This window comes from Sebastes fasciatus, chromosome 6, assembly GCF_043250625.1.
Source record: "Sebastes fasciatus isolate fSebFas1 chromosome 6, fSebFas1.pri, whole genome shotgun sequence".
Classification (NCBI taxonomy): domain Eukaryota; kingdom Metazoa; phylum Chordata; class Actinopteri; order Perciformes; family Sebastidae; genus Sebastes; species Sebastes fasciatus.
Window position 1 is genome coordinate 19,695,517 of NC_133800.1, and position 12,824 is coordinate 19,708,340.

The 12,824-nt window shown below is 42.7% G+C and overlaps 1 protein-coding gene across 7 annotated transcripts in view; it reads left to right on the forward strand.

The window, feature by feature from the left end:
• The window catches only part of LOC141769318 (uncharacterized), a 322,621-nt gene that overhangs the window by 293,170 nt on the left and 16,627 nt on the right, over window positions 1–12,824 (forward strand). For all 7 annotated transcript variants that reach the window (XM_074638262.1, XM_074638260.1, XM_074638256.1 and 4 more), the window contains one exon: window positions 10,171–10,208. In XM_074638262.1, coding sequence (XP_074494363.1) covers window positions 10,171–10,208 — 38 coding nt within the window. The remainder of the gene's footprint in view (window positions 1–10,170; window positions 10,209–12,824) is intronic.

The window sequence follows — 12,824 nt, forward strand, 5'->3', positions numbered from 1 at the left end:
TTATCTTGGATTTTTTTTGTATTTTGGAAGTAAAATACTGAAAAAAAATCTCTGTGATTGTAGAATCATTTCTCAAGTTAAACTATATTGACATCCATTTCTGTCTTCTGTTTGGACATTTCAAGGATGAGGCGATCGATACAGAGGAATTTTGCGTAGTAAATTGACAAAGGATGTGTACAAAAGCTTGCTTCCCAGATGTATCAGGACTATTCTAAATGGATTATTGAACTGCCAAATGAATCCAGTCAAGTTTAATTCGGATCATTCCGAATAATGATTGCTTTCATGAGGCACATAAAATAAAGTCTGATGTCTCACTCATTAGCTTTCCACTTGGTAGCTCGTCTGTAGGAACAAATGGTGACTGTATCGTTTAATTTCCCGTAATTCCACTTCCACTCTTGCCCTTGTGTTTTGGAAAACAGACATGTTAATCTTGTCGATTGAACCCCCGTGGACATTTATAGAAGAATTAACACGCTGACCATGAGACCATTAGACTATCAAAAACTCACGCCTCAGGATGACCCTTGATTTACGAGTGCTGCACTCTTGACATGTTTATTGACAAATAAAACAACACATCTGTTTTGTTTGACATCGAGCAATTTGACATGAATAACACAACAACTACTTATTGTGAGATTAATAGTTTCGCATTCAGACATGAGAGAACACTTTAGCACTCGTGTTACAGTGGCAGCCTTGTTACGTTGAATCATTTGAAGAGAGTCCAAGAGCAGCTTTCACTAGCTACCACTTGTGTGGTTTTGTCAGGCAATGCTGATGTTTAAAAATGCATGTCACACTGCTGCTAGATAACTTTTTATTTACTGTCATGCCACCCATACCAAGGACAGCGTTAACACTTTGTTTTATGAGTTCTGTCAATGGCGCCACGCCTGTGGACAAACCAGTACGTTGTTCTCATTTATCTATCAAGTGCTTGCCCGCCTTGAGTGAGTGGGCCCGCACCGAGAGCTTGTTTCAGCGCTGCTCGGTTATCTCCTGTACATATTTCCAATTTCAGGCCGGACCATGGATACTGATGGGGACATACTTTATATCATTGCCTGAGCGGCCAGCGGAGACATAGAGAGGTCATTTTAATTTTTCCTTAGAGCTAATAGTGCGGGTTACACTGTACTAATGTTAGCATATGTCTTCCTATCGAGATTTTAGCATAGCTACATTCATAAACAAGGCGGTCTGAAGGTATAATGGAACTGATCTCAGCTGTTCTAGTGGTCTTAGTATTAGCAACTGATATAAAAGAGAGAGAAAATTACCTTATCGCCTTCTTCCGTCAAAGAATACACCGCTGTGTAGCATTGCAAATGGTTAGTGACAGGTTTAGGCACGTACACCTTGAGAATGGGAAGAAAAGAGCATGAGATAAGAGTATTAGTGGGGGGAGCAGAATAGTTAATTGGCTTAGAGCAATTTTCACAATATCCTTCGTATTCTCATATTCTCTCCCCAAGTGTTGCTAATCAGTTTCATGTCATTGTTTGCACCAGGATTTATGCGAACAATAAAGTGAGCATAAGATCGAATGAGATCTGGATTCCATATGCATTGTCTGATTATTAGAGCCACGTTACTCTTTATTCGCAACAGAAGAATATATTGTTAAGCTAATTTATTTTGCAAGTCACTTAACAATCTGATGGACTTTGAATAAGGTAATAATCACTGATCTTACCTTGACCCTGTGGTGGTTGAGGTGCTCTGAGGTATTCTGCCCTTTACTGAGATGGAAACAAATGGACTAACGAACAGAACACTGTGTAAGGTCAGTACAGTGTGGTACATTACTGAAAGGAACATAGTGTTAGACCATGAAATATAAAACGCTGTCACGTGTCAAAGAGGGTTCAACGTGCTACACATGTCCTTGCAACATCATTGATTTGAATCTGGAGCATGTGAAGTGTCATCTTAAACAATTTTCTTTGAAAAATGCAATCTGCACAGCATCATGTATGGCTTTGAGACTTTCACACTGTGATGTTTCATATTATCATATGACATCTTAATATAGTTTTACAGCAATATTAGAAAGCTGGGTGTAGTGGAAGATGTGGGAGGAAGTGAGGAAGTTTTGTGGTCACTATATTTTATTTTGAATTATACCTCTAATTACTTTTTATTCATAGACTACCACTACGCAGTGGAAAGGAGATGCGACCTCAGTGTAGGAGTAACATGTACAGTATTATAGGATACATTTAGGGCGCTTTCACAAACCATAGTCCGTTTGGCTAGTCCGAATCAGAGACAAATTGATATGTTTGATTCGTTTTCTATTTAGTATGGTTCGGTTTCACAGTGCACCAATTGAAGCGGACCAAATAAAAAAAAAATATGCAAACAAAGGAGCAAATTTATCTTTTTCGTCTCGAGAGCTACCACTTCTATGCATGGAATTGTGGACTTTGATATATTGTTGTTAACGTTTTTTCACTTTGACTCGGCACTGATCTACTCTGTGCATAAATCCCTTCCCTTCCTCCAGTTTATGTCGAATGACTTTATAAACGTCACTATGTTTTGTGGACTTTATTGAGCATATTCTGTATGTTCTCTTCAGCCCAGATGTCAAGCAAACATCAGACTTCTGCAGAAGTCCAGGTCTGTCCTCTCCCACTCACATTAACCTGTCGCTTACCTGTGTCCATCTCAACAAATGCCCAAACGGACAGCCTGCGTTTTGGTTCACTTGGAAACGGTCCAAAACCACCTCTCTTAAGATTATAATTTTGATGTTATGGTTTCTGTAGTGATTTACCACCAAACAACTGCCCCATAATGGTGTTAGCTTATACTTCATACTTCAACTTTACTCACTTTATTTTACACAGTTCTACAAAATAACCACAAAAAGATGAATCAGTCTATCCGTCAGTCATGTCAGCCGCTTGCAATGTGATGGAAGTTTATCCCTGAGCTCGCATAAGTAAAAAGGGGTGCCCAGATTTTGACACAAGACAGTCCCACAGTTTACCTCTTACCGATTTTTTGTACTGTTACACGTACCTCCTCAGCGATGAAAGGAGTACTTGTACATGCCTGCGGGTTAACTGTTAGTAGGAGTTAGTGGGGAAAAGAGAGCTGCAGAGACAGCCCCTCACATCTCTGTTCCCTTCAAGAGGCTAATGCTTTATTTATAACACTGCACCCCCCAGGTGCACACCTCAGGTCCCTGCACAGCCCCTTCTCTTCCCCCACAAGTATACTCTGCGCCTCTGCCTCGTACCGCGCTACCTAGCGCACCTTCACATGCCTTTCCTTTCAACATCCCACTCCTGCGGCTGCATAAGAGGAGGAAGTTGAGGAGATGGATACAAAGACTTGGTGTGACGCACATACAATCTGCAGACTGAAGCGGTTTCACAGCCATGGTCTCCAATGTCTCGCTGCAGCTCTCTCGTGTGTTGGAGAGAAAGAACTGAATCCCCTATCCTCCAGCCCTGCTCGCTCCCACCGAGCCGAAGAAACGCCACAGAGGAGAAAGAGAGAGCGAGAGATGGAGGAAAAAGAAATGTGGAGGAACACTAAAGGAATGGAGAAGTAGAATCGAAGGGGAGGTGAATGGAGAAGACAAAGACGTGGGAGGGGGGGTTAGAGGAGAAAGGAGAGATTGAAGAAAGCATGATAAAGAGGGAAAGAAATAGTGTCTCGCTCTTTTTAAACTTGGAGATGCTCAATCCCTTCTTCTCACTCCAACCTGCATTTCTGGGTCACTAGAGACATTTAAACTGCACTTATAATTAACAGCTATTTTTAAACAGGGAGGGAGAAGTGGAGCGGTGGCGAGGTACAAAAGCATTAAAATTGCCCCAGATTCGCTATTGAATAGGACACATCAAGGCAATATGCTGGCAGATCAAAGTGAGCGAGGAGAAAGGAGACAGGGCCGATCAGTGGGGATAAATTGTTCCCTTTATAATGGCATAAGAATAGACCTCTTTGCAGCTGAAACAATTTAATAACTGCATTCATTACCTCTGTCCAGCCTGTCTCTCCGTCTGTCTGCTGCACAATGTGCAACCGCCTTTGCCATGCGCTACCTCTCTTTGTTTCTCTTTCCCTCTTTCTCTTTGTCTTCCAAACGTATCACCTCATTCCTTTTCTTTCTTTTACATCTCTCAGTCCTCGTTTTGTCTCCTCCTCCCTCCGCCGAGCCTAGCGTTCTCCACCTTTTTTCTCCAGCCCCTCGTCCCCATCGTCTTGCCTCTGCTCCAGCAGTAGCTACAGCAGCAGAGGTTCCACTGAGCCGATGTGCTGCAGGCCCCGCAATGAAGATGTGCAATGTCTGACACTCTTGGAATGAGAGCCCTAATAGAAGGGGAAGCGGTTATCACAGAGCTCCCCCAGGACCAGCCTCTGTGTGCCTGACGCTAATTATGGCGCATGCAAATGAATGTGCAGCATTAAAGTCAGGAGGACTGCCTGACTCTGTGTGTGGAGGGGTTTTGTGTCAGCGTGCGCGCGTGGCTGTGTTTTGTGTGTGTGTGTGTACGTGTGCGTCTGTGTGTGCGCACAGGCTATGTTGTTCACAGTGTGAGTATGCAAGCTTGTTTGGATGCTTAAAGGTGTGTGTGTGTGTGTGTGTGTGTGTGTGTGTGTGTGTGTGCGTGTGTGTGTGCGTGCATGTCTCTGCACAGCAGGAACAAATCACCAGGCCAATCCCCTTTTACCTTTTCACTCTCGCAATGGTTTAGATACTTACACTGGTTCATTCTTTATTCTTTTATTCATTAGTATAGACTCAAGGAGTAGGCCATGCATCAAGGATTAGGATGAAGGAACAGGCAATAACACAACCTCTCTCTCTCTCTCTCTCTCTCTCTCTCTCTCTCTCGCTCTCTCTCGCTCTCTCTCTTTCTCTCTCTTTCTCTCTCTCTCTCTCTCTCTCTCATGCACAAATGTGAGGTTGAGCAGAGAGGATCCCACCGGAGGATTCCTATAAATACATCTCCCTCACATTCACAAGCAACCTCTCCAAGAGGGCGTCTTTATTAAAACCATTTTGTCTTCCCTTTGTGCCCTTTGTATGCTTGTGATTGTGTGTGCACATGTGTGTGTGCCCATGTGTTTTTGCATTTGTGTGCATGCACGTATGCAGTTGCCCATACTGTGTGCGTATCGGCACATGTGCGCCAATACACGTGCAAATTGTGTTTGCATGTGTTTGTTTGTGAGAGTTTGTACACATTTAATTGCATTTTCCTATTTCAGTATGTGTTTGCGCCGGCACCTTTATGTGACAAGCCCTATCTGTTTTCCCATCGTTTTGTGTGTGTGTGCCTGCGTGTTTGTGTAGTCTATATGTTGGCCATCTTATCTCCCCATTAGCCTCTTGTGCCCTGACCAGTATTCCCTCTCTCCCCTTCCTGCTTTCTCTAATGGGTAATTTAGCCATGCTCGCCTGACATCTAGCCTATTCCTTGTTTAGTTGCCATGGCTACGCAGGCCTATGGATTGCTCCCTTGCTCCCCTGGCCTTGCTGTGGATGCTATAGACGTCTCAACTATTAGAGGGCAGAAGTGCTAAACACAGAGCGCACACAACCCCTCACACATGCACACACTCTGAAACTACACAGATAAACAATTAAGCACTCTGATCACTGGAATAGAGATGAATCTCTTTGCAGAATAGAATCTCTGAATCAGATAAGCACTGAAATTGTAATAATCATAATCGTGTAGGGGATAGCGATGGTGTTTTGATGACAGGTTAAAATGGCAGTAGGTAGAATATTTCTGGCATCATTGGGCTTTCAGCCTAATCTAATTCAAGTGTTCTGAGAGAAAACTACACTTCTGCACCTCCTCATGGCTCTGTTTTCAGGCTTTAAAAAATCTAGCCCGTGACGGGAGACTTTGGCCAATCACAGGTCATTTCAGAGAGAGAGCGTTCCTATTGGCTGTTCATTCAACGGAGGCAGCTGTCAATCACTCGCAAACTCCGGTCAAATTAGGCAGCGCTGATCAAATATGAATCAATATTCTGTTACTGTAATGCCTTTTTCTCAACTCCAATGTTTTCAGAAACATCTTGTAATGTACTGTTTAGCTGTAAAATGAGAGAGTTTGCTCCGGCTGGTGGGTGGTGCTTGGTATTTCCTCAACTGTTCTCAACACGGCTGCCTGGTCACAAACTTTCTAATTTCTCATCGCTACTGTCAGGATATAGTGACCGTTTTATAAAAATAACTTTTTTTAATCATATTTGCTCCAATTCTACCCACTGCTGCTTTAACAACATAATACATGCCATTTTTAAAGACTGGTTTTATGTTTTGTTTTGTTCTTTTAAATACCATCATTACAGTGGACCAGATTAATCCAGTCAATTAGAAGTTCAAGGTATAATAAGTGATTTGATTCTTTATGTAATAATCAAACACAGTGGAAGAAACCATGTCTGTTATTGTTATAGCGGGTCATGTTTTACACCTTAATACGTCTTCCAAGGTCAATCATGTTGTACTGACACAAGCATACATAATTGTTCTGCAAGATGATAAGAGAACACTGAGTTCTCTTTTGATTTTGTTATCGTAGGTAACTTAGCATTATAGTTTTTTTTTACTGCGCTGTATTTTGTATAAGGTTTTATCGTCTTTATCTCCCTGTTATGACAGATTTGATATGGCTGGAGGCAACAACCTGCTCATAGACAAAGCTCTTTTGTACTTCCCAAAAAGAAATCAGAACTTCAATCCTCAAACCAGACACCTACAGAGGCCAAACTAGATGAGTCAGTGTGGAAGCATAAATGCATGCGCGTGTTCACTGTGTGTCTGTGCACACACATTTGTGTGGTATTGATTTTCATTTTCTTAGTGGAATATTTTAAATGTATTTGAAAAGTTTATACTCCTCTGCCTCACTACAAAACTTATTGTTCTCTGTCATCAGTTTTGGGAGGTCACTGCATTAGATGCAGTGTCATATGCAGTGAGATGCTTTCTACAAATGTTACACAACAGTAGCACATGGAGGAATAAGGGTTGCAGGCGGGCACGGAAAACAACAGCTCTCGATTTGCTCTCACTTTCTCATTTATTTTGCAGGACTTGCAAGTCGGAGGTGGAGGGTTGCAGCAAGGGGCTTCAGGGTCAAAACAAACAAACGTGCCTGAAGTTTCATGCTTTTGCAGACGATATTATTGTCTTTTGAAGTTTTCACTATCGAGAGCAAAGGAGAGAGGGAGAGGCAAACGGGTGTAGAGAGAGTTAGGATAGGGAGAGCAGCGAGGGAAGGAGAACAAGTTATAGAAGTGTGAAGCCCTTGAGTTGAAACTGTGCCAGCCTGGGCCTACAGAGAGCAGATGACAGTAGCTTTGGTTTCTTTTGCGGAGCTCACAGTACTTTTGCCTTACATAACCCCTCCCATTGTGCTTTTTCAATTATTTGGGGAGAAATCTTAAGTATGCACTTTAAAAGTTAATGCTTTCATGTGTTCCGAAGTAGGGGGAAGAGAGGGGGCGCCTCGCAGATCACACATAGAGGAGACGGGGCTCTGACAAGTTTTCAGAGTATCGACAATTATAATATTCTATAAGGTATATCAGCGGAGTTTAACTGTGTGCAGCAGTGTTTTGGGAAAGAGCGAGAGAGAGGGTAGGCACTGAGAGAAACATATAGCATTGTAAGAGCAGATGCAGGCAGTGCAAACTCAGACCTTCTTATTTTTTACCCCTCCCCCCCATCCCGGATTCCCCTTAAGGTGCCCCTTACCCCCTCTTCTCCCCTCCTCTTGCTTCTCTCTGAGGTTAAAGCGCACCTTCTCACTAAAGGGCTCTGGGGTCACGCATCTGCATGTGAAATGTGAACCCGCTGACATTCCAGGGCAGCCCTAAGCCGAGCAGTCCTTTTGTTCACTACGGTACCAGTGTCAGGCCTAACAAGCCCGGCAAGGGTCTCTGGGAGAGGGGAGAGAAAGACAGGGAGAGAGGGTGGTGGTGGTGTGTTATTGATGCCCTCTGCAACCATCCGTTTTCACAAATGCCAAAGTAGGAGAAAAGAAAAGTTTGGTTGCTCGAAATACTAACATGGGTACTTTGTTACTGAACAACCTCCGAAAGTTACCAAGAGCTGGCTGCAACACCAAACGCTTTGGGTATGTTCAAATGGTAACGTATGGAGGGGTGAGGGGGTCTATATATTGAATAAGGTCATGGCAACCATGAAAAAAAAACAGTCAAGTTCCCTTGACAACAGTGCAGACGTTAGTGACTGCGAGACCAGTGTTGGCACCGGGTTGTTTGTATTCAACTTAGTATAAAAAAAAAAAAAAGGAAACTAAATTTACAATCTGGTATGCTGTGTCCATACTGGTCAACGATCAGATTTTTTAATCCTCAAAACTTGATGAAACCTGGTGTGTTTAACCTTTAACAGAAGGCTTTTAGGCAGACCTCAGTGGACATGCAAGCTCTTTTAAATCAGGCAGCACACAGAGGTGCTATGGCAGGGCTGGGGTCCTTTCAGCCTGTGAATTAAGTTCTGAGGCACAAAGGGCAGCTATTCACCAGGCAGTGATGGACTTCACACTCGCCTTTATGTCCTCACTGGCAGGCAGAGAAACAGAGAGAGAGAGAGAGAGAGAGAGAGAGAGAAAGAAAAAAAAGTTGTGAAGAATAAGTGAAAAACAGAGGCATTGCTCAGGAAGTAGTGGTATGGATTGACAAACATGTTAGAGTAGAAAGTAATGATTAAGTTGACCAATGTGACCACAGGTATTCCCTAGACATGTTCCCATTGTTTTGTATTTCTAAAGTCTTTATAGTGTTGCATGTAACGGTTGAAAAAAGTAACATTAAGGAGCAGATCATGGCTCTTCAGCAGATAATATGATACACATCATTTAGAAAAAGTGTCAGTGTGTCAGCAGGTGTCGGGGTACACAGACGTTAAAGCATATACAAATAAAAAAAATAATACTCGGAATCTGTTATGCACAATATGGCAATGTGTCCATTACCCTAAAAACTTCCTTTTTTTGGAGCAAAACCTTGTTGACATCTTGTTTTGGAAGTTTTTACAGTCTTGATGCTGATGTGCTTGTTAGAGGTCACAGTGTGTCACACTAGGGCTGGGCGATATGGAGAAAATCAAATATCATGATATTTTTGACCAAATACCTCGATATCAATATTGCGATGATGTTGTAGGGTTGACTATTGGTGCTTTTATAAAATATTTACGCAATGAGATTTTTGATAAATACCTATAGTGATGTGGATATAATGACTAAGTGGGTAGCGGCAAATAATCAGAACAGATAGAACAGTCTAGTAAGTTCAGAAAAATACTTCACTTTACTTTAATGCAGCCTTTAAAACCAGGAAAAGATAGCACTTATGCCATATTACTATATCTAGTCTCATATCCCGATATCAACATACAGTAATATCGATATATTGCCCAGCCCTGTCACACCTTAAAGAAATGCACACTATTAATGAGTCAAAAAGTCCGTACATGTTTGCCAAACGTCTAAGAGGTCATACCCACGCACACTTACACACACATATGACACAGCACAAACACGCACAGTCCTTTTCACCGTACACTTTTACTTAGTATAACATATTGTAAGTGGGGCCTTACACTCCCATCCCACATTCCTTCCCCTGGGGAGCCCGGTGCTGTGTGAGTGATTCAGTTAGCGCTACTACATTAGAGCTGTCCATCCATCCGGTCTGCTTTTCCAAACACATCCATCCCAGTCCTAGTTAAAACACTGGGGGATCTCCTCCACTCCACCTCCACCCCCCCCCAAAGTCTTTTATGATGTCCATAAAATGGAAGAGTGCAGCTTTACTTGAACTAATAATATCTGAGCTTACAGGGCCGTGATTGATGATCTTTAAAGCCAGCCCGATCGGTCTCATCTTTCTTCAGATTTTTATCACTGACTTGTTTGCAGTCATGTGCAATCACAGGCACCGGGAGAGGTAACAAGTGCTTGATGTATGATGCTTGAGCCACTTTTGTCAGCTGCGCATTTCCCTTCTCTCCTTCCACTTTTGTTTTTTTTCTTTTTCTTTTCTATTTTAACCCCAGGCTTGTATTTGTTGCCTCTCTTGAATTGTTTGCAGACTGTTGGTTTACTCTCTGTCCTTCTCTTTCTATCTTTTTTTTTTCAGATGGTGGGAATGTCTTCTCCTGGGGGATGGGGCAAGAGGTGAGCCAAACATTTTTCCACGTTTGGCCCTACCAGGAGAGGCAGACTTAGAACAACACAGGACTCCAGGCTTTTTCATATCACACAAGTGTTCTCTCTGTTTCTTTGTCTCTCTCTCTCACATACACACTCAAACAGCTTCCATTTTTAAGGCATTTTGAGAATACATTTTTTTTTCTTCCAGAGTGGAGATTAAAAGGTTTTTGGGGGGAGATCTGTGTCCGAGCCCTCCTTTGGAGCACTTAATACCCTTCATGGTGTGCCAAGAACGCACATCTTTTTAAATTCTATAAATCACCTTTATGGGATCTGCTGTTTGTCCATTTCAACTCCTCTGCTTCACATGGACAGAGCAGGAAATCCTCTACTGTAGTTTATGTATGTGCATAGCCAAAAGTATGTGCATGTGAGGCTGTGTGTGTGTGTGTGTGTGTGTTTGTTGGCCCTGTCTTGTCTCTCCTCCTCTGTTAGATAAAGAATCCCACCTGTCACAGAGGATTGTTCTGGCCTTTCATTTAAGACGTTCTTTAAAGAGCTGCATCATTACACAGCCCTCAGACAGAGCCCAGAGGGTGTAAAACCTAGGCCCACCTCAATCCCTCTGTTCCCCTCTCTCTCTGATTCTTTCTCCTCCCGGCTTTGGTGTCTATCTGCGAGGTCGTTTGAAACCGCGGCCAAAATGTGATCACTTTTACAACATGACAGTGAGGATGACGCTTTGCCAGGACAGTGAAACAAACATGTAGGTGAAGGTTAGGGAGACAGGGGGGGCAATGAAAATGTTAGACATCAGTTGTTATGAGCTTTGACGTGGCCTTGGCTTCCACACTGCGCTCTTACAGGGTGGCTTGTGGTCTAACTAGACTCATTGGATTTTCATAGGCGTTCTCGCATCTATATAACTCTATGTTAGTCTCTGCAAGGGCACCGTCTCTTTCTCTCTCCCTCCCCTCATCAAGTTCTCTCGCTCTCCTCTTCCTCCATCTCTCCTATCTTCCTGCCCTCTCTCTCTCTCTTCTGTCTCAGAGCCGTTCTGATGATTGATTGTTTCTCGGTGCAGTCTGACAGGATGTAGCACACTCTCGGCCCCAGGGGCCCCGAGCAGACTGCACCACCTGATTAAGACTCCTCCTGTAATCAGCCGCACAGTGCCACACTGAAACTACTCCCGTCAACACGTAAAAAAAATAAGAAAGGTTCCACCTCCTGAAAGATAACACTTTGTTTGTCGCTGGAGAAGAAGTGAGATGAGGGGCCATCTTGAACTTCTGTCTTTTTTTTTAACTAAACTGATACCTTTCTCTCTCTAGGGCTTAAAGGCTCTTATGTATCAGTAGCAGCAGAAAAAGTAGAAAAGCAAAAGGTCTTAAACCTAATAAAGTTTTCCGCTGCCTTACCAAGGTAAACCCAGGCAGCTCTAACCCTATTACGGCTGGTAATAGTATTACCGATAGAAATCTCATTGTTTTCCTCCTATTGAGACTAAAAGACGGACGGCCTGCGCTGTATCACATGATTGAGGTGAGAAGGAATTTGAATGATGTCAGAGAGTGCGTGCCACAGCCAGAATCAATATGGTAACAGCATAACGGGGTAGCAAATAAGTGTCAAAGAAAGCAGGAGAATGAAAAGTGTTATACCAGACGTTTTGTAAAGTAAACAAAGCTTTTACATTTACTCTTTTTAATAAATAACAATAAAATGTTCATATCTAAATAGTCATCATTGCCATTATGGATTATTGAATTAACCAGTAGGCCAGTTTAACTGATGCCGTCAACCCAATTACAGACGAATACATCCGCTGTCTAGAGTCATGTCTCGATTCCTAATGTCAGCGGTGTGATAACAGGGTCAACTGTCTGCTAAAGTTGTGTCAGGGAGTTCAACCGGCCAGAGACCGGAATTGACATAACATCCAATAGACCTCTAATGCAAGCTCTAAGCAGACTAAATAATGAGGTAGACAGCAAGGAAAGAAAACTGCTCTCTCATACAAAACTCTTCCTGGAAAAATCATTTGGTAGTCGGGGAAAAATTGAGGTCCACAACAGGAAAGTGCAGTGTCTGTCTGACTGTCTTTTAACAATGAGTGTGTCTGACCCAAACGTACAGTGTGTGCCTGAAACAACAGATAATAAAACATCAAAACCAAGCATGCATGTCTGACATATACTGAAACAGATTGCACATGAAACTTTTTCTCCAATGCTGTTACTTTTCATGCATATGTGAAATGTATTGTTATAAACTAGATAGTGATAGCGCGTGTACCATGTGTTTATGTATGTTTGAGGTATGGCTTCAGATCAGTGTGGCCATTCAGTCTGTCGATTGCAATCCTGTCTGTAATGTAATGATGAGGAAGACTCATCAGGCATGGTAAATAATAAGTGAGCCAGCCTGGTGGTGGTAGAAACCCCTGGGCCTGGTTCCAACACAGTCCCGGCCTCATCGAACCCTGGGCCTGGTCCAAATTGATACTAATATAGTCTGGGCTGCTATAGTAGAATAAAATGAGGGTTATTGATACCATAGATCTACAGTTCTTCCTCTGTGTGTACGAGGAACATGGATAAAAAAAACATGTGCATGTGAGTAAGGGGACGTGCATGA